The 27698-nt window shown below is 43.8% G+C and overlaps 1 protein-coding gene across 1 annotated transcript in view; it reads right to left on the reverse strand.

Annotated features, from left to right (window-relative positions):
• Positions 1-27698, reverse strand: part of LOC140903027 (tyrosine 3-monooxygenase) — a 45040-nt gene that overhangs the window by 14385 nt on the left and 2957 nt on the right. Inside the window, exons 4-9 of the mRNA XM_073323657.2 lie at positions 25752-25819; positions 24514-24564; positions 16760-16905; positions 12127-12262; positions 9338-9407; positions 4161-4217 (exon numbers count right to left, since the gene is read on the reverse strand). Coding sequence (XP_073179758.1) covers positions 4161-4217; positions 9338-9407; positions 12127-12262; positions 16760-16905; positions 24514-24564; positions 25752-25819 — 528 coding nt within the window. The remainder of the gene's footprint in view (positions 1-4160; positions 4218-9337; positions 9408-12126; positions 12263-16759; positions 16906-24513; positions 24565-25751; positions 25820-27698) is intronic.

The raw sequence follows: 27698 nt of genomic DNA on the forward strand, positions 1-27698 counted from the left end.
GACACTTTCCCCCTCCGCACCCATGTTAACCCTTCCGAAATTGCAGTTTCAGACATGGGGAAGCTGGGGGAAGGAGGAAGCAGGGCCTATACACTCAGTACCTTTCCCCAGCAGAAGGACAGGGAGGGGTAGAACCTATACCTGCTCCAAGAACAAGAGAGAAACAATAGGGAAGGAAGGAATCATATTCCCAATGTGGCTCCGTGTCACAATTCATCTCAGGCCTCCTTCTGGGGCATTCAGCTATGCACTGCCCCTTACACAGAGCTAAGCCCTAAGTTTCAATCAAACCCTAAGTGATTTGTTTACAACACTCCACTTAAAGAGTTGGTGATACCTCACAGAATAGTATGAGACTATTCTACCTATATATCTTGGTTTCTTTGATGTATAGCATCATAGTTCTCTGACTTGTTATTAGCAAGGACGTTTACAATTAAAACAACCCAAAAGCCAAACAAAGAAACAAACACCCAGGATTGTTGTTCCTTTGGGGTTTTCTCTTCTAACTACTTTACCCACATTTCAAATGATAATACTCCATTTGTGATGTTCTAATCATCTAGGTCCTTTTTATTTTCTAATGGGGATCTTTTCCAATTCCTCATCTTTTTAGTATAGGATCTCTTTGGTTGGATCCTGAGGGACAGGAAGGTGGAATGGGGTGCCCCATTCTTTCTGAAAGTACCCCATGTGTCACTTCTGTGATGCTAAGTGAGTGAGGATCTTGGATCTTGACACTCACAGCCATAGTGTGATACATGCTATGATGCCACCTGGGCAGTCAGTTGAAGCATGAATGCTGACACCTTTCAATCTGTCCTGCTCTCACACAGTTGTGTAGAACTGGACACATGTTCAATCTAAATATTAAGAACGGAATAGACGAAGGAATCAATGGTGGTTCAGCGTTAGATTTAGTAAAATCAATCTCATAACACTTAGCAGCACACTTTAATTACATTAACTAGCTCGTCCTCACAATGGTCCTATGACATAGGTATTAATACCCCTATTACAGGTGGAGAGACTGAAGCAGCCAACTAAATGAGTTAACCAAGATCACAGAGAGAGAGAGAGAGAGAAAGAGAGGGGGGGGGGAGGGAATGCAGATATTCCTGGCTCCCAAGACCTGTGCTCTGGCCACTAGACTTGAGAGGCATTAAGAACTAGATTGTGACAGCAGCACTCATGCATCAGCATGAGTCTGATTCCATAAGTGGTCTCACTGACTTCAGAAAACGTCTCATGGAGTAAGGTCAGCAGGAGGAGTCGGAATGTGTCTCTATGTGATTTGGTAATTTAGAGCCAGCTTGTGGACCCCATTCTTCCACTGATGAGCCAGGAATCTCAGGAGTTGTCCCATTGACGTTAATGGGACCACTTGGATGAGTCATACCAGGGGTTCGCAATCTGACCCGTAGTTTGCATCACTTCGTTGGACAACCATAAAAAACTAAAGATAATTCATTTGTTCCCCTCCCCCGCCCCCCTCCCCCCGAGCTGAATTCCCAAGTACTGGCGCAGATGGGATCTAGGGACAACGTAGCTCTTTTCCTCCTGTTTTTGCTCACCCATTTCCTCCTGTTTTTGCTCACCCAAGAGTCTTTCTCACGTGTGCCGTAGACTCCTGAGGAGTTTGGACGGGGGGGAGTGTGACTCCTGCCATGGCATTTTATGGGATACCTGGGCTCCTGCCTTTCACAGTAGGTGCCACAGAAGTGTTAAAAGGTTCATGGGGAACTTTGCCCTCAATCTGCGTCCTGGCACATGTGGTTGAGCAAATCTTCTCCAATGGGTGACTGGAGAAAGGGAACATTAGACAGGCTCACAACCCCTGGGCTGTTACTGGCAACCCCCTCCTGGCCTGCAACAAAGAGACTGAGAACTGCAGGGTTTGCAAAGATATATGTGGGCTCATCAGGGAGGGGCTGCAGGAGCTGCTTGTATGTGGGGGGGCATTGGAAGGATTCCTTTGCCTCTGGCAGAGCTCTCCGTAGATGGATAATTCACCCCGACACAGCTGATTTACTCCTGGCACTCAAAAATCATCCTGATGAGCAAGCATGTACCTTTGGAATAGGCCAGGTTGCATGAAATGGTAGGTGTTCCCGAAAGCCTTTCACCCGGAGAATGACCCAGGGTACAGCTATACTGCAAAAATAGACCCACAGAAGCAAGTCTCAGAGCTTGGGTCAGCTGAGTCAGGCTCAGGGGGCTTGTGTGACTGGGCCAAAAATAGCAGTGAAGATGTTTGGGCTCGGGCTGGAGTCCAGGCTCTGAGACCCTCCCTCCTCACTGGGTTTCACAGCCCCAGCTTCAACCCGAGCCCAGACATCTACACTGCTATTTTTAACTCTGTAGCATGAGCCCTGTGAACCCAAGTTATTTGGCCCAGGCTCTGAGACTCGTTGCCGTGGGTATTGTTTTGCAATAAAGATGTACCCCCAGGGTGTTTCATTAGGGGTCAGAACTCCATTCAAGTCAGTGGAGTTATCCCCATTTATACCAGCTTGCTCCAGGTCTTCACACCACCTCACTATCCTCAAATTACACAGGTCAGTGTGAGGTGACAGTATGTTATCATATCAATATACTCAGAGTTTGCAGGCTCAAATTGCAAACATCTCCGGCCAGTGTAATTTAAAATGTGTGTTCACTAAGTGGTGATTCTCATAACCAAGGAAGGAGGAAACTATTTGTGATTAAATAGGAGAGCGAGTTAATAGGATCCTCACACAGTCCCCTACCCATTCTCTCCCAGAGGTGCTGGAACTAGGGGTCCTGGGGGGGTGTGACAGCACCCCCTGGCTTGTAGTGGTTTCCATCATATCCAGGGTTTACAGTTCGGTTCAATGGCTCTCAGCCACCCCACTATACACATTGTTCCAGCACCCCTGTTCTCTCCACGGGAACTTGCACTTCTGGTGCACAGATTTGATCACAGGAGAGCAGGGGATACCTTTTGTGGGCTCTCTTTGTTCTTAAAGTATTGTCCATCCCAGTGCTAAGTGATGTAGTGTATGATAGTCCAGTCTTCCTTACAGTGGTCATACACAACTTCCACAGGCTGACATTTAGGGCCGTTGGCTTTGGGAGCCAGTAACTATTTTTGGATGGCAAGAAGCCAGGCGATCACGTTGCGCTTTCTGTTCTGTGGGCCCTGCTCTACTCAGATTGCAGGACAGTTGTGAGCTGCTCAGACTGGGCAGCCTGGTAAAGTGAGGCCAGCTGTGAATTTGTATTGTGGTTTAGCCTTGGAGCTCGATTCTCCAATGACTGGGGCAGCTGGCTAGGGGGCAGCCACAAGAAAGACCTCGTGGAGCAGATCCTCAACTGCTGAAAAGCTCCATTGACGTCAGTGGTGGTGATGTTGTCTTATTCCAGCTGAGGATCTGGTCATGTAAATGATGATAACTTCCACTGTCTGAAATGAACAGTGATGAAATAAAAACACCAGTTCTTATATCGCACTTTTCATCCATGGATTGCAAAGAACTTTAGGTAGTACATCAGTATCATTATCCCCTTTTCACAGAAGGGGAAACTGAAGTTCAGGGAGGTGAAGTGACTTGCCTGAGGTCACCCAGCGGCAGAGCCAGATTAGAACCCAGGTTTTTTTAGTCCTGGTATGGGTTCTATCTGCAAAGCCAGGCCGTCTACAGAGTAATAGCTACCCTGAGATTGCTGATGATAGTTCTAGTGTTTGCAACTGTAGTGACTATGTGGATCATCACAGCTAGTGGCTGGTTTATGCTCACACAAAAATAAACCCTTTTTCAACGCTGGTTTAGTTTAATAGTAGGATGCAGGTAATCTGACCTCGTAGCTGGTGTGACGTGAAGCTGGAAGTGACTGATGACTTTTCTGTGACTGAAACTGAATGAGGACCCTGATTCAGGAAGACTTTCAGGTTCAGGAAAATAATTAAGCACTTGCTTAAAGTTCCGCATGTGTTTATCTGCTTTCCTGAAGAAGGACGTATTTGAGCACATGCTTCTGCCCTTTCTTGATCTGGAGATTCAGTTCAGAGGCAACATTTGTGATGCCTCCATTTTCGGTACCCAACTTGAGGCACCTGAAAGCGAACGCTCAGCATTTTTCTCAAAATCAGGGCCCTTGTATTTTCTCTCTGATGTTAAAGTATAATCTATACTTACTGTTGCCAGTTTTTCAATCTCAGCATCAGATGAGCCAAGAGAAGCCAGTCCAATAGCCTAAAGCAAGTAGACAATGTTATACTTGTGTTATTGTTTAGCCAACAGGAGAAAGACAGAGATAGAGGAGTACTATCTCATTTCTAACATGAAATAGTCATTGCTGTTTGTCAGCCGACATGTCCTACAGGGGTTTCCAGGATACCTTTGTCTCTCTGGCCCCATCTACACAGCACAAGGAACCAGATTTGTTGATCCTTAAAACTGTTTAATCACATGTAGTTCTTGGCCTCATGTTGACCAGTTCTTAGCCTAGTTTTGACCCAAGGCATATGCCCTCTCGCCCCAAACAACAAAGAAATCTTGTTATGAGGCCAAGGTTTATATGGCTGGATGACACCTCCGGCTTCTCCCATTACATGGCATGGCAACATACAAATAGTCTCTTTCCCACCTGCCAGACCCCTTTCTAGCTCCTATGCCAGCTCCCCTCACTGTCCTTGATGCCTATCTGCCAGCCTACCCACCTAGCCTTGTCTTTTCAATTGCTTCCCCCTTGCCCTCTCTGCCTCCCTATCTACATTTCTGGATTCCCTCATACTTTCATGTTTTCTGGTACTCTTCCTGCCTCCTTACTGTCTCCCCTATTCTTTCCTTCTCCTCTCTTCCTAACTGTTCCTCTTTCCCCCTCTGCTACCATGCCCATCCTGGAACTCTCCATCTTCAACCCTGACTGTACAGAAAAGAATTCAGAAGCAGGTTACAGGTGAGAATGAGTGAAGTGGTTTGGATAAAGAAAGAACCACCATCCTCAGCACCAGAAAAATAACCAGAAACTTGAATCAAACCTTATCTGAGATTGAAAAAGTTCACTCCTTCTGTCCTGTATCAATGACGTGACCCTGCAAACTCAACTGTGTTTTCTGACTAAAGGAGAGAGAGCGGCAGAAATAGCTCTCACTACAAAGAATCTGTGTGAGTAAGGAAGTAACATGCCTCATGCCAGGCATGCCGCACAGTCAGAACTCCAATGGGCAAGGAAGCTCCTCTGCTGCTTCTTTCATGTCAAATTTACATGCAGCCACTCGGTAAATGGGTCAGATGGTGTGGACCCAAGATCCAGCAATATGCAAATGAGACACAGCTCTACCTATCCTTCCCCACATATGTCATAAACATAAAGGGAAGGGTAAACATCTTTAAATCCCTCCTGGCCAGAGGAAAAACCCTTTCACCTGTAAAGGGTTAAGAAGCGAAGATAACCTCGCTGGCACCTGACCCAAATGACCAATGAGGAGACAAGATACTTTCAAAGCTGGAGGTGGTGGTGGGGGGGAACAAAGGGTCCTGTCTGTCTGTGTGATGCTTTTCCCGGGACCAGAGCAGGAATGCAGGTCAGAACTCCTGTAAAGAGTTAGTAAGCAATCTAGTTAGATATGCGTTAGATTCGGTTTTGTTTAAATGGCTGATAAAATAAGTTGTGCTGAATGAAATGTATATTCCTGTTTTTGTGTCTTTTTGTAACTTAAGGTTTTGTATAGAGGGATTCCCTATGTTCTGAATCTGATTACCCTGTAAGGTATCTACCATCCTGATTTTACAGAGGTGATTCTTTTTTACTTTTTCTTCTATTAAAATTCTTCTTTTAAGAAACTGAATGCTTTTTTCATTGTTCTTAAGATCCAAGGGTTTGGGTCTGTGTTCATCTATGCAAATTGGTGAGGATTTTTATCAAGCCTTCCCCGGAAAGAGGGTGTAGGGCTTGGGGGGATATTTGGGGTGGGAGGGAGGAGACGTTTCCAAGTGGGCACTTCCCCTGTTATTTTTATAGACACTTTGGTGGTGGCAGCGTTTAACCTAAGCTGGTAAAAATAAGCTTGGGGGTCTTTCATGAAGGTCCCCACATCTGTACCCTAGAGTTCACAGTGGGGAAGGAACCTTGACAACATATGACCACACTACTGCCATCAAGAGATCCCAGGGCTTGGATGAGCTCATCTCTTGGATGGAGAATAGCTGGTTGAAGCTGAACCTGAGCAAGATGAAGGTGATGTTTGTGGGCAGAGGAAAGTATGTTGAAGAGCTTATAGCTATGGTGCAGTCCCTGTTGGTGGGAAGATATACAGCCATAATTGGTCAATTTAGTTGTAGTCTAGGACTACTCTTGGATGCCTCACTGACACTGAGCTCTCGTATAGCAGCATCCATGAGGAATGCTTTCTATCAGCTCCACTTGGTTAGGAAACTCCATCCCATTCTAGTGAGCGAAGACCTGCTCTTAGTTATTCATGCCTTCGTCCCCTCTCAGCTGGACTACGGCACTGCGATATACCCGGCCATGAAGCCTTTCTATGTTTAAGAAGCTCCAACTAGTTTAGAATGCAGCAGCGCCTCTCCTCAGCAACGCAGGCTACCATGAGCACATTACACCTCTCCTTCCCTCTGTCAGGAATCAGGACAGCAGCATTGCCAGTATGGAGGCAGGGCCTGCAGCACAGCCAGTCTCTGGGCAACCTAACGAGCGCGGCTTGCCGGTGGTAGGCTGACTGACTACACTGCCCAACTGGTTGGCAGAGTCAGCGGGCCGGCTCTTAAGCCCAGCTGCAGCAGCAGTTCAATGGCGCTCAAAGCATTTGCCTTGCCCACGGCTGTCACAGCTCCTGCTTGTCCCCAGCCCTGGTCCTGCCTTGACTCCAGCCTTGCCCATGCTTTTCCTCACTCCAGGTAATCCAGTTCTGACCCTTGACTCCGATTCCTGACCTCTGACTCCGGCTCTGACATTTGGCTCTGATCCCTGACCCTAGGCTCTGGCTACTGACTCTGGCTGCGACCCTTGGCTCTGGCCCTGGACTCTGATCCTTGGCAATAGACATCTGTTCTAATTACTAGACCTGACTCTTGCTCTGATCATTGGGCATGACTCCTGCTTTGACCACTGGCTATGTCCCTATCACATGACACCCTCTTTACATTAGGTTCCCATAGAATTTTGAATCAAATTTATGGTCTCAGTCCTTATCTTCAAGGTGCTCTGTGGCCTGGGCCCAGGATATGTAAGAGACCATCTAAAAGTCTGCGGGCAACAACTAGGCTCCTCTGGTGCAGTGGAATTCTGGACAATCAGTGTCAAGCTCATCTGTGCAGGAGACATCTTTCTCCAGGGCAATCCCAATCTGTGGAATCAACTCCCTCAAGAGCAAAGGACCATCACAAACCTCACTACTTTCCGATCCCAGGGCATGGTGCCTTTCTTTGTCCTGTCTTCTCGAACAAACATCGAGTAACAGGTGTGTATATATATATATATATATATATTTTTTTTTAAAGACATATGCTATCCAGAAAAGACACTCCACTACCCATGCATCTCCCTCTGGGGAGAGGAGGAGAGAAAAAACAACATATAACAGATGTGTAGTCACATGGCTTGCTGGAAGACTCTCAGATACTATAGTGGTGAACATGGGTATAAAAACGTGAATAGAATTGAATAGACCTTGGTAATAGGAGCATAATACACCTCCAGAATTGCATGAGACACAAGGTCCTTTATAGGTTTACCAGCCCAATGGAAATTTGAGCCTGTTAAAACTGCCATTAAAGACAATGGAAAGACTCCCATCAACTTCAGTGAGACCTCGATTGGGCCTATTGTCACTTCAAAAGAGCACTACTGAACTTTTCAGCAGCAGTGGTTGACTGCAAGAATCTGTCTCCTCCCTTGTATGCTCCCCATTAAGCTAATTGCATTATTTTTAATTCTCTGGAGCCTCCTTACAATTCAAGCCCTGGATACAGTGTCATAGTAACAGAAACAAAACAAGGGCATTTTTACCATTAATTTTCACATAGTGGATGAAATCAAGAAGAATATCCATGACGGGAATTCAGCCATAAAAAACACTTGATGTCATTCACTTAAATTAGTGAGCAACAACAAAACCTGGTGGTTCTGAACTTACTAAAGGCCCCCATTTTTACATCTTTTAATGGTTTTTTATTTCTAGTATCAAGCAAAAGGGAGTGTTTCCCCTCCCCCCCCCGACCCCCACAGTGCAGGGCAGTCACAGGGCATTAGAATATTATATGATCCACTGGTTCGAATATGGTAATGACCAAAACTCATGACCCGGTGATAGCTCCTGCATGTTCCCAGCCCTGGTCCTGCCTTGACTCCAGACTTGCCCAAGCCTTTCTTCACTCCAGGTAATCCGGTTCTGACCCTTGGCTCTGTTCTCTGACCCTAGGCTCCATGTCATGAAACCAACTGGTGGTCTCTTTCCAGAACTACTGGACAAGTGTCTACATCACAGAAACACTGGCACTTTTGTTGACCGTGTCAGTAGAGGAAAAAGACTGATGGGGCTAGTGCATGAGGAACCTTTTAATCCCTGAGAGCATCCCACCAGCTCAAGTTTGAGGCATGTTAACAATGCAGGGTAGGGGAAGTTTGTGCTGCTTTTTCCTGTGCTGTACCTGTTCTGTGTTTAATTAGAGAACAGACTGGCAATCCCTAGAGATTGCAGTTCCCTAATTAGCCACAGAACGCAGTTTTTCAGAAGCGCTAAATCCACTATGGGACAGATTCTGATACTCTTACATGGAGTAGCGGCTTACTCCACATGTAAGTACCATTTACTTTAAGGAGACTGCTCATGAAGTAAGGCTCTAATCAATATGAGTAATGGTGTCAGAATATGGCCATTTATAAACAAGATAAAACTCTACTGAATGCCACAGTGAAGGACATAATAGAAGTACCCTGTCATATTGAAATCAAAATGCTGGGACAGGATCAGCCTAAATTATGATGGCTCCTGTCTGTGAAACCCAGAGATGTGAGTTCCCATGCAGTATGATGGGTACCTAAAAGAAGAGCCTATTCATTCTCAGGCAGGCAGTTCTTAGGGGGGTCTCATTGCAGTAATGGCTGTAAACTGAAGCTTCCCTCTTCTTATTTCTGCCTTGGTTCTTATCTCCCCTAGGTGACACTGCCTGCCTGTCCTCAGGTATATTTCCTCTAGGGTGTAGCTGGCACCCCCCAGTGCAGGAGAGTACAAGTAACACCATCACCTATACAGGCATAAATGGAGGAGAATCAAACCCTCAAAATTAAAATAGCAAATCACATCTAGTCCCTTGAATTCATTGCTACTGGAATTACAGACAAGGTTCCTTACCTGTGAGAACTGTGCAAATTCTTTGTCTGCCAACATGGGAACATGGCCCAACAATTCGTGGCAGCAGTCCCTGGAAAACAAATCACTTTTCTCATGTAATAAAGCTTGTTTTATGTGAAAGTCCACACACCCCCTCCCCCGCAGTACAATTCTAAGCGGAGCATATCAGCTGTTTCACTGCTATTCTTTCCCTCCCAAATCTTTGCACAGAAATTTCACACGGGCTAGATTCTCAACTGGCATAATCCAGTGAAGCTCCATTGGGGACATGTATAAGAATACCACTGGAGTCAGATAGACACCAGCTGAGTATTTGGCTCTAGGTCTCTGCCTTCATTTTCTCCTATCCAGCTGTCTGTGCTCTTTCCAAGCCTCCTACCTGTCCAGCTCTGTGTTATCTTCCTACTCTTGTCTTTAAGCCTTCTTCCATGCTTTGACTTAGAACTCCCCAGATCCAGTAATTTGCTCAGATACCTCCTTCTTTACATGGACATCTCTCCCCAAAATTTACTTCTTCCATGCAGCCTTTCATTGATAACCTTGCCAAGCTCTGAACACACATCATGAAAACAGAATTCAAATGGCCACAGCTGCCATTGACTTCATTCATACCTGTGGGTGCTCAGCAGCTCCTCCAAAAACCAGGCCACAACTACAGCAAAGGCCAGTCTTTTATCCAGTGCCTCTTGTACATATAATCTGTGTATGAACTTGATTTCGAACTGTACACCATGAGCCCAACTGAGAAGTGGTGTGAATGCTGGTGTGGAAGAGGATGTGCAACTGGTGTGGGACTTGGAGAGGCAGAAGTGTGGCCTCATAGCAAGCAAAACAACCAAGAAGAGGATGTAAGATAAGGCAGGGCAGGGCAGGCCCTGCTGTCCCACTTACTCAATGTTTAAGTTATACTCACTTTCATCCACTCTTACCGATGTGTAACTTACCCCCTAATCTTCCTCCCCAATTATGTCAACTCTGAATTTGGTCCTTGAGGACTCATCTTCAAAGGTGCTTAGCAATGCAGTTCCCAGTAACTTCAGTGGGATTGATGGGTGTTCAAAATCAAGCCAAGAGGCTGTGTCTAATTTACATTGTATGCTTCTCATGGCTGGGATCACATTTCCTGTGTTGTGGATGCAGCCAAGCATCTTCTCAGAATTCAACAAATGGTCAACATAATAAGTATGAACAGATTAAACCAGCTGCTCCCCAGTCTTTTCCTTCTCCAGACATCTTTGCAAAAGAAACAGGCTCTCTCTCGTGGATCACTTCCACCTCTGCTTGCTTCTCAAATTATTTCATTCTGTGGCCCATGTTGTGGTAATTGAGTCTACAAATTTATCCTAATTGCAAGCTCAACTGTAAAAAGTGACTGAAAGGTCTTAAAAATGTCACAATAGCTGAAGATAACACATGTTGATGGGCAAAAGGTAACCAAAGTCCAACTCAGACTGTTGCATAAGCTTGTTTATAAAAATTAGCACAAGTGAAAAAAACAGAACTGAATTAGTCCAAGCAAAAAGAGCATCCTGACAGAACTCAAGGACTATGTTAAAATCATGCCTGGTAAACAAGAAAGGCCTGGGACTGAAAATTCATGAATCAAAATTGGTGTTGGAAATTAGGCCTAATTTGTAGACCAAATAATGAGGGAGTGGGCTCATTCTGTCCATCACTCCCTTTTGGGCTCCTTAAAAAGACAGAGAGACAGACTCTGGGGGAAAAACTAATGGACTGCGATACTGGCTGATATAAGATGAGAGAAAAGGAAGGAACAAGGTTTGTCATCATGGCTGCCACCCCCACCAGCTCCTGGAACCTTGGGCCACTTTCATCCTTATCCTAAGAGGTGTCCTGACCAGACTGGGCCAGAGAGAAGGGGGCATACCTTATCCCCTCCTCCACTAGCTCTGGCTGAATCCCAAACACCACCTGCCATGTGAGACTTGGTTTCCCCTGCACACCCCCTTTGTTCTTTTCCTTCCCTACCTTATTTCTTCTCTTTCCTATCTCTCTCCTTTTTCCTTTTGTTTGAGAAGAATCTGTCTTAGCCAGGCAAGACTGCATTTTTTTTAAACACTGCTATAAGCCTGTGACCAGACAGGGAGATAAAAACAATGCTCTAAACAGCCTGGTGATGATATGAGTTTGTCAGGTCTCAGAGTTGCTGGTAAGACTGTGTGCTGTGCCTGTGTTTTTCCAGCAATGAGGTTGCAAGCGATAATCAACCTCAGAGACAGAAGCTGCTATTTTCCATCTTTGCTGTTCTCTTCTGTCCCCTTTTGTGCATGTGTATCTTGTTTTGTCTTTTAAGAAATGGGATTATACTTTAACAACAGCTACAAGAACAGCTCCAACCCATCTCAACTAACTTCTCTTCTCCCCAAAAGAACAGTTATTACCATCTCAAAACCTGTCAAACAAAGGGACTTTTCCTTCTAGAAACGCTCTTCAGCCAGAGGGAAAGGGAACGAGGGAGGGATGTTGTTAAAGTGAAAGCCTTACTTAATACTTTACATTTCAAATGCTTTAACTTTTTCCTTCTTTTCTGTATCTTTAATAAAAGGTTTAAAGAATGTTTAATGGTGTTTTTGCCATGGTAATAAGCAGACTGAGGTCTCTGTATAACAAAGACCTTGTCTAACACTGCTGTATGTTGGACAATGACTGGGTTACATTGACACCTTTGACTCTTTGAGCCCCTGTATTCCATCTAAATGAATACAACCACCGCAACGAAAGGCTCACAGACTGAGAACCGCTGGATTATGCCATATCATCCTACTTACGGTTCTGGGGAATGCATAGGGGAAGAGGAATGCCTTATATACTGTGTGCTCTGAAAGACACGAAATGCCAGGCTGGCAAGGAAGTCACGAGGAGATAGCAGCCCTGCAGCTGGCCTCAGCTGAAAGCCTGTTCTTTCTGCAAAACAAAACAGCCCAGCAGGAAAATCTACTGTGAACATGACAACTCTACACCATCCAAGCAGTTTGAAATTTCCTTTGCATTTAGTCCCAGAACTTTCTGGTACAGATGGAGAAGGAAAATGTCTGTCTATTTTAGGTACTAATATGGGCTCTATTACTGTGGTATCTGAATGCCTCACAATCCTTTGTGTATTTATCTCTCTAACACCTCTGTGAAGAAGGGCAGGGGTATAGTCCACACTTTATGGATGGGAACTGAAGCACAGAGGGGTTAAGTGACTTGTCCACAGAGCGGAACTGTGGCACAGCAGGAAATTCAAGCTGGATCTCCCAAATCCCACCTACTGCCCTAGCCACTGGCAGCCTTCTTCTCTTGTAATCATAAATATCAGAAATAAACAAGAGTTTTGGATGGGAAGCACACCCTCTTGATTCAGGGCACAAGGTAACTTCCAGCCACTGGCAGTTCAGGAGGTATATTCCCTGGTTATACATTAGCCCGTAACTTCCTACTGCAAGATTCTTACCCCTTCCTCTGAAGGAGCTGGCATAGGCTTCTGCCGGAGACCAGGCACTGAACTAGATGGACCTCAGGTCTAAGCTAGCGTGGCAATACCTATGGTCCTGCATGGGCCTTTTATGACACAATCAACTTCAAGTAGTCGAGTTACCATATGGTGTTATGTTGTGTTTCATTTACTTTGTATGCATGATTCAAAAGCAGGAACTGGAGTTACACTGGCAGGACACTGCCATACATTTTTGGAGAGGGCGTCTCTGTTTTTTGCAGTCTGTTGAAATCATTGGGGTGCAGCAGCAATTGAATTTACATGGGATCCCTACAAGGTATGTAATAGGTAGGGTTACTCCTTATGGGTAATTTGGCCCTTAGCCTTTCTACATTTTTATTTGATCCTTCTTTCCAGAGCTGTCAACTCCCATTTTTCCATCTGCTCTTGCACCTTTGTGTTTTATTTGTCTAAGTTTAAACTATAAGCCCCCTTTGGCAAGGCCCATGTTTTCTATGTATTCAGAAAGCATCATGTAAAACTGCCGTGCTTTAAGAAGAGTAGATAATCTATTTGAAGTCCCGTATTCCAAATCTGTGTTGCATTCCTTGCTTTCATAAATACCGTTTCATCTCTTATTTTAATTATTTTTATTGTGCACAACTAAAAAATAAAAGGACAGAAATGGCTTTGTGCTTGCGTTCCTAATTTGTTTAAACAGAAATGTTTCCCACAGAAACCAAGCTGTTCACATGAAATGTTTTATGTTTCTTCCAGCACATTTGGTTTCGGTCTGTTTGGTCACTAGTTCTCTTTCTCATATAAAGACGATCTTTCAGAGGAAGAGGTAGAAGCCCCATACCTAGAGACATTTGAAGTCAGACTAGACAAAGCAGGGAACACTCTTTCCCTGGCAGGCTGATGACCTGGAGGAAAGGTCCTTTCCATCTTGAATTTCTATGATTCATTGAGCCAAATCCAAAGACGATGTGTAAGAGGCAGCATGTAAGCTGCACTGTAGTAAGTACATGTGAATCTAAGAGTTTAGATTGTACTTGGGCTACATGCCTGTGCAAGGGTATCAGGAGGAACTGGGAGAACCTACACTGGCTAGTCAGAGGCCTCTCATGGCATTTAGGCCCTGGCTGTAGCACTCAGGACTAGCATTGCACATGACCACAGCTCCACCTACATCTGGCCAGCGATGGAAGAAACTGCACACTGCCTCCCATTATAGGATATAGTGGCTGGCATGTCCCCACCACATGCTGTGGAATTCTGGGAGACACAATGCCACCCAGAGTTCCTCTGGGACAGTGCAGCTCTTCACCACCCACAACATGGGTTGGATTTCACCCAAGATATTTGTAAATAAGAGGTATGCCTCATGCACCCTAATCTCACAAGGTGGCTCACTGACATGGGACTGGCTGTTGCGGCTTCTGCAGATCTTGCAATGACACCATTAGACTCTGACTTAGAGTGAGTTTGTGCCAAAGGGATCTGACAGTAACTGCAACTCTCACAATGCCCTATGAGGAATGCTGTATGATAAGGAGAATCTAATGTTAGAACTATTGGTGACAAGGAGATATCGATGAATATTGATTCAGACTGGACCCAAGTATCTTATCCACCACTATATGAGTCCAGCCACAAACAACACTGGTTTGTGGAACACTCTGAATTTCCCTCCCCCAGTAGATATTTGCAGACTTTTCTAACTGATTTTTTTTTGTCATACGTTTGCCCAGAACAACTTGCATGATGACACATGGAAATAACGTAGGACACAATCTAGAGCAGATGTGGATAGCCACAGACATCAGTAAACAAAATCTGACAGTTCCCATACAAACAGTGAACACCAGTAGATCCTTACTTTGCCCTAATCTCCCTGCTTCTGTTATCCCTTCTGACGTTAGCCAGGACTGATAAAAAATATCAATATCAGTCACATTCAGAGCAGTATCCCAAGACTTATTGACAAAGATTACTTCTAGAGCTCCTTGCTGGCAGTAAAACACACAGAGAAGACACCTACCCAATTCCTCACCACCATCCAGAGATGCCCCGATATTCTAGTGAGTGCAGGAGGCAGGGTTGAATAGACAGGAAGGGGGGAGGGAGAATAGTAAAACAAGCCCTAAACTGGTCAGAGTAGCTTGCCCAAATGGTCAGGGCAGATATGGTTGCCATGTACACCAAGGAGAGGCTCAGTGGAGCAGAAAAGGAAGAGAGAGCAGAGAAGGAACTGGGTGATGGGTGAAGCCTGGAGGTTTGGCTCAGGGAGTTGAGGAAAGACATGGTTGAATCCACTGTGTAGGGTTTTCCAAAATGAACAGTAATCAATAAAACAAAATGTCATTTTACCTACACAGTGAGGTATGATGTTCCCTTAGTTGGCCTCAGGAGTGTTGTGATCCACTATTATTTTAAATGATTCTCTTTTTTCCTATATTAAATAAACTTCCCTTAGCTAAGGCACTTTCAAGTCTTACGCTTTTTTTTCAGGAAAATTTCACTCTGGCACATTCTCAAAGGGAAACAGCCTCTGACCGCTGGTGAGAGGCAAATGATAGGAAAAAGACAAGTGACCTGGTCCAAGACATCTTCCAGACACTGGCTGGGATCAGTAGGGGTCTGGAAGAAGCCAGCTGAGCAGAGGCAGTGGCAGGCATAGGACATGACAGTAGCAACAACAGTGTGTTACGAAAAACAATGTGTATTATGAGCCCAGTTCTGACCACATGTTCACTAGTGTAAATCAGGAATAACCCCCATTGAAGTCAATGGAGTTATACTTGTATATCACCAGCGTTAGTGATATCAGAATGAGGCCATTGTCCCCATGATCCACTGAGGAACTCAAAGGAAACCTACAATATTCCTAGTTATTTCTCACTTTCTGTTAGTGAGCAAGCTGAAATGGGCCAGATCCGTAGGCCAAGCTGAGTAGTGTTCAGCTCATGCACAGGTGTGTGAGATGTCGGAAGTTGCCTCTCAGCTATCTTTCCACTCTCCTTATCCTTAACACACCCACGAGCTCCCAGCATAACGTAGAGCAGCCTAAAGGCAGCTCTACATTATATCAGCAACAGCAGCTCTCTAGGACTGCTTTGCCATCATGGAATCACTGGAGGGTATTGTTCTCCAGTTCCACCTCCTCCTAGCCCTGGCAATGCCCTCAACCCACCCAGGAATGCCTATTATGCCTGAGGTTCGGGGGGAGAGGGGATGGATGACATACTCCTGGTCATTCCCATTTACACCACTGAAGGATGTCTCTACATCTGGGGACTCCCTGGCTGCACTAGTAATGCAGCTGTCCAGTCTCTTTTTGCTGCTGGATCAACACAAGGACCTGGCCCAATATATGTTAGTCTCTAGTTAAAATGACAATGTACTGGAAATCTCTTCAGCAGTAGGTTAAGCCAATTTGTCTTGCATTTGTTTATTGGTAGATGGAGTGGATCACTTGACTGGATAAACATCCAATTTAAACTTTATTTGAAGTTAAATCTACAATTTATCTATTTATTTTGCCCTACTTTAGCAACTGTCTTTGGCCTGTATCTGGCACCCTTCCTATTGCTGGGAGAGCAGCAAGGAGGGTGTTTTCTTTTATTGCAGCCATTCCTTGGCTACTCCAGATTACAGTGATTTTGGCAAGCCGATTTGTCGAAAAGGCACACCCTGCCTTGAAACTGAATCCGGCCTGGGGGTTAGCAATACAGGATCTCAATCTCCACTGTCCTCTGTCACTCAAACGTCTGCTGACAGACTAACTTGAGCTTGCAGCCTCTCAACAGTGTATCTATTCCTAACCCCCCTCTCCTTGTTATTAGCAAACAGATCTTCACGGCCTGTGCAGTCACAGTTCCTTCAGAATGGGGGTCTACCATCAACTCCTCTTTCCAGCACACAGCATTGTAGATTTCCACCTTGGGAGTGCTAAAATACAATGGGCTGTAATGTCTTGCCTTTTAAAAATCTGGAGACATCCTGAAGCTGAGGTATACTATCCTCTTGGTATCCACAGCATTTCTCCAGCTGCTGAAAGGCATCCAGGTACTGCTTACAGGCGTGGGTGGGATAGAGGCTGCTCAGCTTCCTGTAGACTTCTCTCCTGAAAGAACAACAACCCTTAGTTCGTCTCCTTTACTAGGAGCAGCACCTCTTCTCCCTGGCTTCAGAACCACGGTGGTTCACACAGGCAGCGCAGAGAGGATATCTAAAGCCGAGCTGAGCTCAGAAAAAATGATGCTCTGAAGCCGAAGCCTGGATGGAGGCTGCAGGGTAGGATTTTTCCCAGGAGATGGGCACAAAATGAGGAACCAGATATGGGCCTCGATCTTGTACTTGGCTCTGCTCAGGCAGATCTTGGTGCCTGTGTGGAACCCCGTGAACTGTTCAACTGTGAAGAGGCACCCAGAGTTTCCCTATTCAGGAAAGCACTAAGTATGTGCATAAAGTGAAGCATATGCTTCAGTGCTTTCTTGCATCAGGGTCATTGTGCAAGTGCAAGATACCACCCAGGCAGATCCGAATGCAAGATGGAGATTTCCATCATCTCAAATTTTGGAGGTGTTTAGCTTATTGTAAGGAAAGGTGCTATACACTACTATATAAAAATATTTGGCAGTACTTGGAATCTAGGGCTTTGGTTTGGGCCCTTCTCTTATATTTTATTATTTCATTTTAAAGGCTTCACTTTTTAACTATATTTAGCTGTTGCAAAATAAACAAACACTAAAGTGATGGCAGGGAAGCTTATAGAAAGAGTTATATTTATTCACACCCGGCTCTGGGGTTCTAACAAGTGTATAAACATTGTTTTATGAAAATTGAGCTCATTCTTGGAAATGCTGACTAAAGAAAATGACCTTCTCTTGTTTTTGTATTGTAGTTTTTTTGCTGCTATTGTTGCTATGGAGGTGATAGCCAGTATCTTGTAATGGTTTGTCATTCCATCACATAAACTTCTTATGTTAGCGTGGGTGTAATCGGGAAAAAAAGAAACAGCCTTAGACGGTGGCTGTTGTCAGTATTGTAAAAGCTGCATGAGCCTGGACCATCTCCATGGAGCAGTTAGGAAAAGTTCAGGAGAATGAGAGGCCAGATTTTGCCCTAACTTATTCCCATAGACTACCCCTGACTTTAATGGGATTGTATAGGGTATAAAGCAGGGCATGAGTCCAAGATTGCTCTCTGGACAGTCTTAGCTAGACTTGTGTGAAGAATCTGGACATACTTACTTCAAAGAGTGACTTTACTGTTAATACTAGTACCAAAGCTTAGGCAGGTTAGGAGACTAGAAATGAGTGTGACCCAAAACTCCAGGCCAAATATTCTTCTTCAGCTTTGGGAAAGTTTGTATTCTGATAAGAAGCTGGATGCCCTGTCCCTTATCTCTATGGAACTAATCTTGGTCATTTTGTTTTAAAACAAAACAAACTTTAAAGTCCAGGGGCCAGAGCCTCAGGCAGTGTAAATAGACACAGTCCATGAGTTTTATCTAATTGTCTGGATGAGGCTTTGGCCCACAGTGTATTTTGTAATCATGTCTCTTTCAGCACCATTTGTCTGCATAATTATCACCATCAGCATATAAGAGGAGAAGCCACTAGATACTGGCCTTCTACTATAGGGCTTGGAGGAGGAGACATGGAGGACAGAAGCCCCACAGAGAAACAAGTTGTTGCCAGGATACTCTGCCATTGGAGGAGCCATTTTTTGGCCCATTTCTCCTCCACATGGTGGTGTTCTGACTCCCTGGTTGGATGACAGAAATGGGGACTAACATAAAGGAATGGGGACTAATGGATAATGAACACCAAATATCTTGTGTGGGCATAAATACCTCAGTTCACATGTGAATGCAGCTATTTGTACAAGGAACAGGCATTCTCCAAACCATTGTACAGAGCACATGAATAAGAATGAACTGAGCAGCTGGAAATTCAAATGAATATTTGCGAACCCTGTATTCAGCCTGCTCTAGCTGTAGGGACCAATGGCGCTGAAGGGCCAGTGCTGGCCATCCCCACACTAACAAGAAGGGTGGAAAGGGCAGAGTGGGGTGGAGGAGTTAAGCCGAGGAACCTGATCCCATAGCAGCCCCTCAGACTGCAGTCCACACTCTGAGAAGACTAGGTGAATCCCCGCAGAAGAGTTTGTGATCCGGCCTTGGGATGCCTATGATCACCAGCAAAGGGACATTCCCTGTGTTGAGGCTGCTTTACCTCTAGTTGTCACAAGGGGGTGGGACTTCTGGGCACCCGTGTTCAAGAAAGATTAATTCACACTGGAACTGGTACAGAGAAGAACCGCTAGGACGATCAGGGGAATGGAGAGCCTATCTTTTGAGAGGAGAAGACAAGGAGAACTTGGCTTCTTTAGCCTAGCAAAACAAAGGCTGAGGGGGAATCTGACTGCTCTCTATAAATGCATTGGGAGTAAACCCCAGGGAAGGAGAACAGCTATTGAAGCTAAAGGACAATGTTGGCATAAGAACAACTGTGTATGAACTGACCATGAACAACAGGCTGGAAATTAAATGAAAGTTTTTAACCGTCAGAGGAGTGAGGCTCTGGAACAGCCTCCCAGTGGCAGTTGTGGGGCCAAACACTGTAACGCGTTTTAAGGTGGAGCTTGATAAATTTATGAATGGAATTATATGTTGTGGTTTCCTGTGATAGCACGGAACTGGACTTGACCCAGCAGATCCCTTCCAGGCCTATGTTCCTATGAATTCTGTTTACAAATCAAGTAGAAAGGAGCTGAGTTAGAAAACAGAAATTACAGACTTTTAAATATACTTACTTATACTTTACAAAACTTTTAAAATATTTTTAATAGACCAATACTTCCCTGTTAGAAAATGTAAAATTGTGCTTACACTTACAATAGAGACAACTTTAAAATTAATTTTACAGGTTGCTCTAAAACAAAGTTCAGTATTACATATGCTTTTACTGCAAATGGTTTATTTTTTTTTAGAAAATTATAAGCACTGCAAATTTATATTTTAGTCTTAGAAAATAGAAGAAACAGTGGTCTTTATTTAGTATTCTCAGCTGCTGTGCACTATTAAGCTGCACTGTTAAGCAGCTGCAGTGTTCCAGCCCAGAGGTGGCTACAATTCAGTCACAGGAAAACAGGATTCAATTCTGCAGTCCTTATACAGGGAAAATGCCCACTGCTTCAGTGAACAGCTTTTCTAGGTATGAAAGCCTTGGAAGGCAGCTCCATAGTAAGCTGTCTGAAGCAGAGGAAAAGTTAATCTGTTTTGAAGGCAGAACCTCCTTATGCCAAACTTCTCCACACAGAGTTTCAGAGCTTCTCAGGAGGAGCAGATGGTGAGCTCAGGAACATGTGCTCCTCTCCTTCCTTCTGCACTGAACCTCTTCTCATTCTTTGGATTGCCTTCAAAGTACCCAGGCCATGAGGGGGAAAGCAGAGGCAGTCCATCCTGAGCAAGGCTGCAGTCACTTCCCTGTGTGATCAATGGTTTGTGGAAAGATGCACCATCCTTAGATGACTGGGATTGGTTTTTAAAATTACCTGGGACACAGAAGAGTGATGTAGTTGCTAGAGAAAGTAGAAAATGTTCCTTCAAAACATTTTTTCCACAGAAAATGGCTTTTTGAATCAATGAAAATGTTTGAAAAAAATCTGTTTTTCTCAAAATTTGAAGGGATTTTGTTAAAAAACCTGAAAAACATTTTTTTATAAAACAAAAAAACCCTACTTTTTTTAATTATAAGCTGAACAATTCAATTGCTGAGAAAGAGAAATATATATCTATACACACTCAGTACAGACAAAATCCTAAAAAATGTACCATTTGTCTGACCCAGTATGGCCATTCTTATGTTCTCATGCTAGCTGCATTCAAAAAAGAATTTGATAAGTTCATGGAGGATAGGTCCTTCAATGGCTATTAGCCGAGATGGTCAGGGACAGAACCCCGTGCTCTGGGTGTCCCTAAACCTCTGACTGCCAGAAGCTGGAACTGGGTGACAGGGGATGGATCACTTGATAATTGCCCTGTTCTGTTCATTCCCTCTGAAGCATCTGGCACTGGCCACTATCAGAAGACAGGATATTGGGCTAAACAGACCAGTGGCCCGACCTCATGTGGCCATTCTTTCTACCTTAATTTTTTTAAAAAATCAATGAAAATTTGATTTTCATCAAAAACATTTTGTGAGAAGAAAATTATTTCCTGACCATCTCTAGTATCATAGAATATCAGGGTTGGAAGGGACCTCAGGAGGTCATCTAGTCCAACCCTCTGCTCAAAGCAGGACTAATCCCTAATTTTTGCCCCAGATCCCTAAATGGCCCCCCTCAAGGATTGAGCTCACAACCCTGGGTTTAGCAGGCCAATGCTCAAACCACTGAGCTATCCCTCCCCCCGTATAGCCCCTAGATAAAATTTATTCAGAACACTGAGGATAATACACCTGAGAAATTTAGGATCTGATCCAACTCCCATTACACTCAGTGCAATTATTCTTATTGACTTCTGAGGAGTAGGATCAGACCCCTATTTGGTGTGGGAGGAGGAAGGTAATAAATATTTTAAAAGGGAATATTCATTGTAAATACTAAAAGCTAGTAAAAATCTGGATTTCTAAAACTGAACCTTGATCTGAATAGTGTGGTAAATTAAGCGCATTGTAAAATGCACACATGCTGAGAGCATATGTGTGCTGTTTCTTTAAAATGACAGGTGAGGGCTGTGAAAGATTCTAGGCAGACTCTTGACAGTGAAGCAGAGGGAAAGAGCTGGGACAGCTTTAGGGCTAATACTATTTCCTTATTCTAATCAAGTTCCTTGTTCTCTGTTAGAAGAAGGTGACTGTCAGCCTTTAGTATTGTCACATGACGTATGTCTCAATATCTTTGTCCTCTGTTCTCCCTTTTCCAGGACTGTTCAGTTTATGGCTCTGCAATAACTATGCCTGACAAAGTAGACTCAGATTGTCCAAGCCCTGTTTTTGGAAGCTGAGATTTCTGTTCTTGTTTTCATTTTTATACACATGTTGCTACAAACTAGTGGAATCCAACAGCTCTTCAGAGCTAACATCAAGGGAATTTACAGCATGTTAAAAAATTTCCCCTTTGGTTTCCCTGTATCCACATGAAGTTGTGCTGTAATGCAGCTGACCTCAGCACACAGCCCGAGGGAGCTACGGTAACAACTGTGAGATCTAAATTTGGAATTTGATGTTCACAACCAGGGACTTGGGTTGCTGGGGCTAACTGTGTTGAGGAGACAAATAGATACTCCCAAAAGGCCTGTTCCATTTACCACTATGGGAATAGTTCTAGGTGGAGAATGGCTTCCGTGACGGAGGTTGGCAGAAAAAGGGGAAAAACAGGAAAGAACACAAAATTTAATTTTCTTAAATACAACATTCCCACACACCAGAACATGCCAATATTGTTGGCTGGTGGGAGCTGTCATGAACATGACGCTAAGGACTTAACAGGCATGTTACTACTTTTCGAAGGTTATTTGAAAATCTAGCATTTGAGCTTCTGAAAATAATAGAAGCTGGATAAGTGGGATATGATGTTCCTTGGTGATTATCTGGTGCTCATTTTGCAAATTCTAAGGCCCGATGGATTTTATTTAAAATAAAACATTTCTTCAGAGAGGAAGGATGACCTTGTTGCTGAGGCGCTGGGTGGGGACTTGGGAGATCTAGGTTCAATTCCTGGCTGTGCCCCTTAAGACCTTGGGCTAATCATCTAATCTCTCACTTTCCCATCTGTAAAATGGGGATAATCATTTTTCCTTTCTCCCACCTTTTGTCCGTCTTGTCAATTTAGATTGTACACTCTTCAGGGCAGTGACTATCTTCAACTATGTGTACATGCAGTACTTAGCACAGTGGGGCCCTGATCTCAAGTAGGACATTCTTTAAAATTTTACATTCTTGTAAAACAAGTAACCCATAGCAATAATTATTGCTATATACTGTGATTTTTGAAAGGCAGCTAGGGATGATGGAAGGAGGTGGACAAGGAAATAAGAATTCCCCTTTCCTCCAAAACCTTCACCCATTTCTGAAGTTGGCAAACGTCTTCTAGGTTTAATGAATTTCTTGCATCATTTTTTTGTTGCAAACCCCACTGGGGTTTTTACACAGGGATAGCTACAATGGGGAAAACACCGGGGAAAATGTGCTGCACCAGTGTGAAAAGTGACTTTCTCTAGTGTGGCTTGCCCTGGGTTCAGCTGAGATCATGAAGCTTTTATACTGTAAGAAGCTTTTATACTGTAAGTTGAGACCATGTTTATTCAGAGAGTGAGTCAACTTAAAAAGGAACATTTTTAACGTAACGGGAAACCTGTGCTGTGCACTGGGGTTAGAAACTTCCCGCACCCCATAAATTGCTAGATAGATGCATTCCCTTGCACCTACTATCTGTCTCAGCATGTATATATTAAGAGCACACCTTTGCATCAGTTCTAGCATATAAAGGGGAGGAAAGAGGAGAAGAGAAAAATTCAAATGGAAAAATACACTCTGTGTGTGTGTATATACATTTGACTACACTGCTTTTTCTCTTCCCTCCCACTTTCACATAGTTTTTCACTCTTTTTGCTCCATTTTCACCCTTTTTTTCCACTGGATTATTCTTTCTCCCCTTCTCGCTTCTTTTTCACACTATCCCCTAAGTAGAACATGAACCAGATAATGTTCAATTTCAAGTTAAGAACATAGGAATTGCCATGCTGGACTGGCCAGTGGTTCAAATAGTCCAGCATCCTTTCTCTGGTAGAGACCAGTAACAGATGATTCCAGGCCCCTATGTTTATAAGGACCAAACAAAAACCACAGACTCAAATCCAGATCTGGATAGAGATCTGAATTTTCTGGCGTGGGACCAATCTCTTTTAAAGATTCTGAAACGCTCAGTTAACATTTATTTGATCATTTTTCAGTCTTACACACTTCCAGGTTCTGGCCAAGCCAGGAGCTGCCAAAATATCTTGCAAGAAACTGTTTCATTTTATTTCCGCCCAAACAGAAGCAAAAGAAATCTTAATAAAGCACTTGTTCTTATGAGTTTTCAAGACAAATTTAGCAGATTTTCAAGAGTTCTGGATAGTATGGTTAAGTAGCCAGACTTCTTAGTGTCTTTTAACTGAACCAGAACTCTGAGGGCTAGATCCACAGCCCTACTAAGTCTACTTCATGCTGCTTTGGTCCTAAGCTCCACACCTCCTACCAACATCACAGGGCATGTGCCAGCCCCTTAGCGAGTGCAATTTAGAGCAGCCCCGAGGTTGTTCCAACCTGCCAGGGATCAAATTTGCCTCTGCTATCTTGGAAACTGGGTGGAGGCAGAAAGAGGGGCCACAAATGTAGCAGAAAGCCTCCCCTCACTTAGATGCACCAACCCTGAGCCTTCTGATGTATTCTCACCACTTAATGTAACCTGGAAGTAGACTCAGAAGTCTATTCACCCCTCAGTGCAGGTATGTAACTCCTCTTAGCAACACCAGGAGTTACACTTGCGTGGGGAGAATAGAATTCTGCAAAATGAACAACAAGAAGGGATCATTAAGACATCAATTAAAATTAGAGATGTCCAATATTATTTGAAAATGTAGGGCACCATTGTGCACTTCTTGCGCCTCCAAAATTTCCCTGGGTTTCAGTAGAATTGCCCCATGACCTGTCATGGGGCAGGATATGAAAAATATACTCACCAAGTAGAGGTCTCCTGGACAGTGTACTCAACTCTAGGCAAAGGGTCTCCTCTTTAAGGAGAGAGAGAGAAAAAAATTATGTAGCTGATTTGAGTTCTAGTTTCAAATATAATTTTCTTTATATGCGTCAGGATTATTTGGCATACTAAAATAAATACAAATAAGAAATAATCATCCCGAAGGATTCTAAAGGGTTTTATGACCCAGGTGTCCTAGGCTCTACCGAATCCCCAGGGGTGGTGCAAACAGTGAAATACTGTAAAGGAAGGACCACTTGATGGAATGTAGAGGAAGCAGTGCTGTATTGTCTCCCGTTCCCATTGCTTAGCTGCTGGCAGACCATCAACAACATAGCTGGCTAGCCAGAAGGTGGGATGGAGCTAGGAACAACTGCTCCATGTGACATAGTCACAGGGGAAAGAGCCCTAAATTATACAGCAAGTGGGTGCATAGGTATATTGTGCATATTTCAGCATTAACTTCCCCTCTGTAGTTGTATCTACCATCCGAGAAGGCGATCATTCACACTACTAGTGAGGGAGCAGGCTGACTAGCCACCATGTATGGAGGCTGTCATTAAGCAGAAATCTCCCAAGGTTCAGGGTTTCTCCTGAGTTCTTGGGCACCATGTGGCTCACAGCTCAAGGTCATTATGCATCTTGCTAATGCCACCTACAAGTGGGTAGAATGAATTTCAGTGTCCACAAGGACAACCCCCCAGACTTCTCTTCCACTCCCATGTGTTTTTACACAGAAAGGCAAGAAAGTGTAAATTGTTCATTTGAGGATAAGTCCATCTTTTTTTTTATTATTATTATTTTCTCCATTTTCTGTAGGACATGCACAAGTCCTTGTCTACCTGACAGGTTTATTGAGGTACATGCCAAATCCTAGAAGGAAGATAGCCTCATCCTATAATTTAAACAAAAGAGTCATATAGAGACCATTTTCCCCCTAGAGTTACATGAAATTATGCAGAGCTCAGTGAGGCAGCCCTAAAGTTAAATATTAAATTAATTTTCATTGTATTCTGAAATGTTCCTGATTTGCCTGGGATGTGTGTTTCTGTGATTAACTCAGTTTTCCAACAGATGGCACCACAGACCATTGGCCTAGGATTAAGTTACATCAACCATAAAGCTGCTTACAGGTGAACAAAATCAGACTACTTACTGTGAGAGCACACAAAATGTGAAACTGACTTAGAACAAGTAGTTTTCCAGTGGTGATGCACTTACTCTCTGTAGCTGAAGGCCAGGTCTGTAAAGAAGGCTCTCCGTTTCCTGTACTCTGGGTCAGTGTAGCCCTAAATTGGGAAATAATTTAGCATCACTCTTACATCAGGACATATTGATGGGCTTGGATGGATTTGCTGACAGAAACATTCAAAACTAACAGGCCTGAATTTGGTTGTTTCTTCTATTGCAGTCTCTCTGTGGCAAGGCATCATGGGAATATTACAGAGTAAGCCAAATTCTGCACTTAGTTACACCCATGAAATCTCACTGACTTTGGACCTGTTCCTACAAAGGAATGTAAATTGTACTTAGGTCACAGCTAAGCATGAAGATAGAGTAGGCTTGAGTAGTGAGCATTATACAGAATGAAAGTCACAATTTAAGTGGGAGAGTTAGAAACTAAGCTCACTCCATTGATTTTCTGCTTAGCCATTGTGAAAAGGGACTATGTTAATATGGAATTGTATGCTAGGAGACGTTGCTATAGGATAAGAGTTGTTAAGTGAAATTGTAAGATGAGATGTGTCTCTGGGCAAAGACCAAAAGAACATATGCTACTGGGTGACCTGAAAGACAGGATTCCTGGATGGAAGTGTCGTTAGCCTGCTCATTTGGAACTTTGGGGGGTTCACTGCTATGGGGAGAGGGAGCAGGATCACAGAGGAGGGTGGGGAACGGGACTGTGGTCAGGAAGGGAAGCACCACCAGGATCTTATAAGCTCAGGCTTTCCCTCTGGAGTTAGTAGAAGGGTTACTGAAAGCTACTGTTATCTTTCATTTGGTTAAATAAAAGTTGAGTAGTTTTTCACACGTAAAAGTCAGCAGTGTCGTTAGTCGGTGGGTTTTGAAGAGATCTACAAGGCCCACAAAAGAGAGTTAGGAAAAAGCAGACAGGATCTTCTGCTTTTCACTGGCAAGGGTCGTGACAGGAAGCTGAGGGATGGGTGTGGGGGTGGGGAAGGCTGTAGTAACAACACACAAACACCAGTGCTGAACAAAGTGTGCACCTAGGAAGGGAAAGGTCATGACAGCCATTTTAAAATATGAGACATTTAGAGCTAGACATATGATATTTTTCTCAAAAGGGAGCAAATTGAAATTTTGAGTTTCTTTTTTCTTATGTTTTACTAGAAATTCAGCTCTTCCAGTCAGGTCTTTCCAATTCTTCAATAAACATTAAAAACATGTGGAATCAAATCCCTTTAAGGTTTACATCACTTTTGATATAATAAGAATAATATCTGAATTCCGGCTCCATATTAACACAACTAATAAAGCATAGCTGATCGGTATCACTGTGCAAATATTTATTATTGTAAAATATTCAACATTTATTGGAACGATTTTTCATGTTAAGGGTCAAACTTTTCCTTTAGGGTTATGATCATGAATACTACTGTAGTCCATGAGAGTTGTGCACATTTAGCGGAGGGAAGAATTTGACTCTGAGAGTATGTTATAATCTCTGTGAGCCAGGGAAGTATTATTATCTCCTTCAATGGGACTGCTCACATGTGTAAAGTTACCCAGGGGCTTAAAGACCATAGGATCAAGACCTAAGATAAGGCAAGATGCAGAAGGTTGGGGAGCAGGAACACATTGTTATGTCAGACCAGCCAAGCACATGATTAATATGTTGTAATTTGGGGGTGGCAAATGAACAAGAGGTTTCTTGTCTAGAAAGTGAGATCTGATCATGTGCTAAAGGGCTTTTCTGAATAGGGATGCACATAAGAGTGAGCTTTATCATCAGGGCTGCCGTCCCCACTGTCTCTTGGGACCCTGGATCTCCTGTAATATCTTTGGGCCTTCCTTGTACTGATCCTGAGAGATGGTTCTTACCAGACTGGGCCAGAGAGAGGGACCCAGATGACATCACCACCTCCACTGACAGTGGCTGAATCCCAAACCCCACCTGGGATGTGAGACTGTTCTCCCCCTTACCTC

The sequence above is a fragment of the Lepidochelys kempii genome, chromosome 1 (assembly GCF_965140285.1).
Source record: "Lepidochelys kempii isolate rLepKem1 chromosome 1, rLepKem1.hap1, whole genome shotgun sequence".
Classification (NCBI taxonomy): Eukaryota; Metazoa; Chordata; order Testudines; family Cheloniidae; genus Lepidochelys; species Lepidochelys kempii.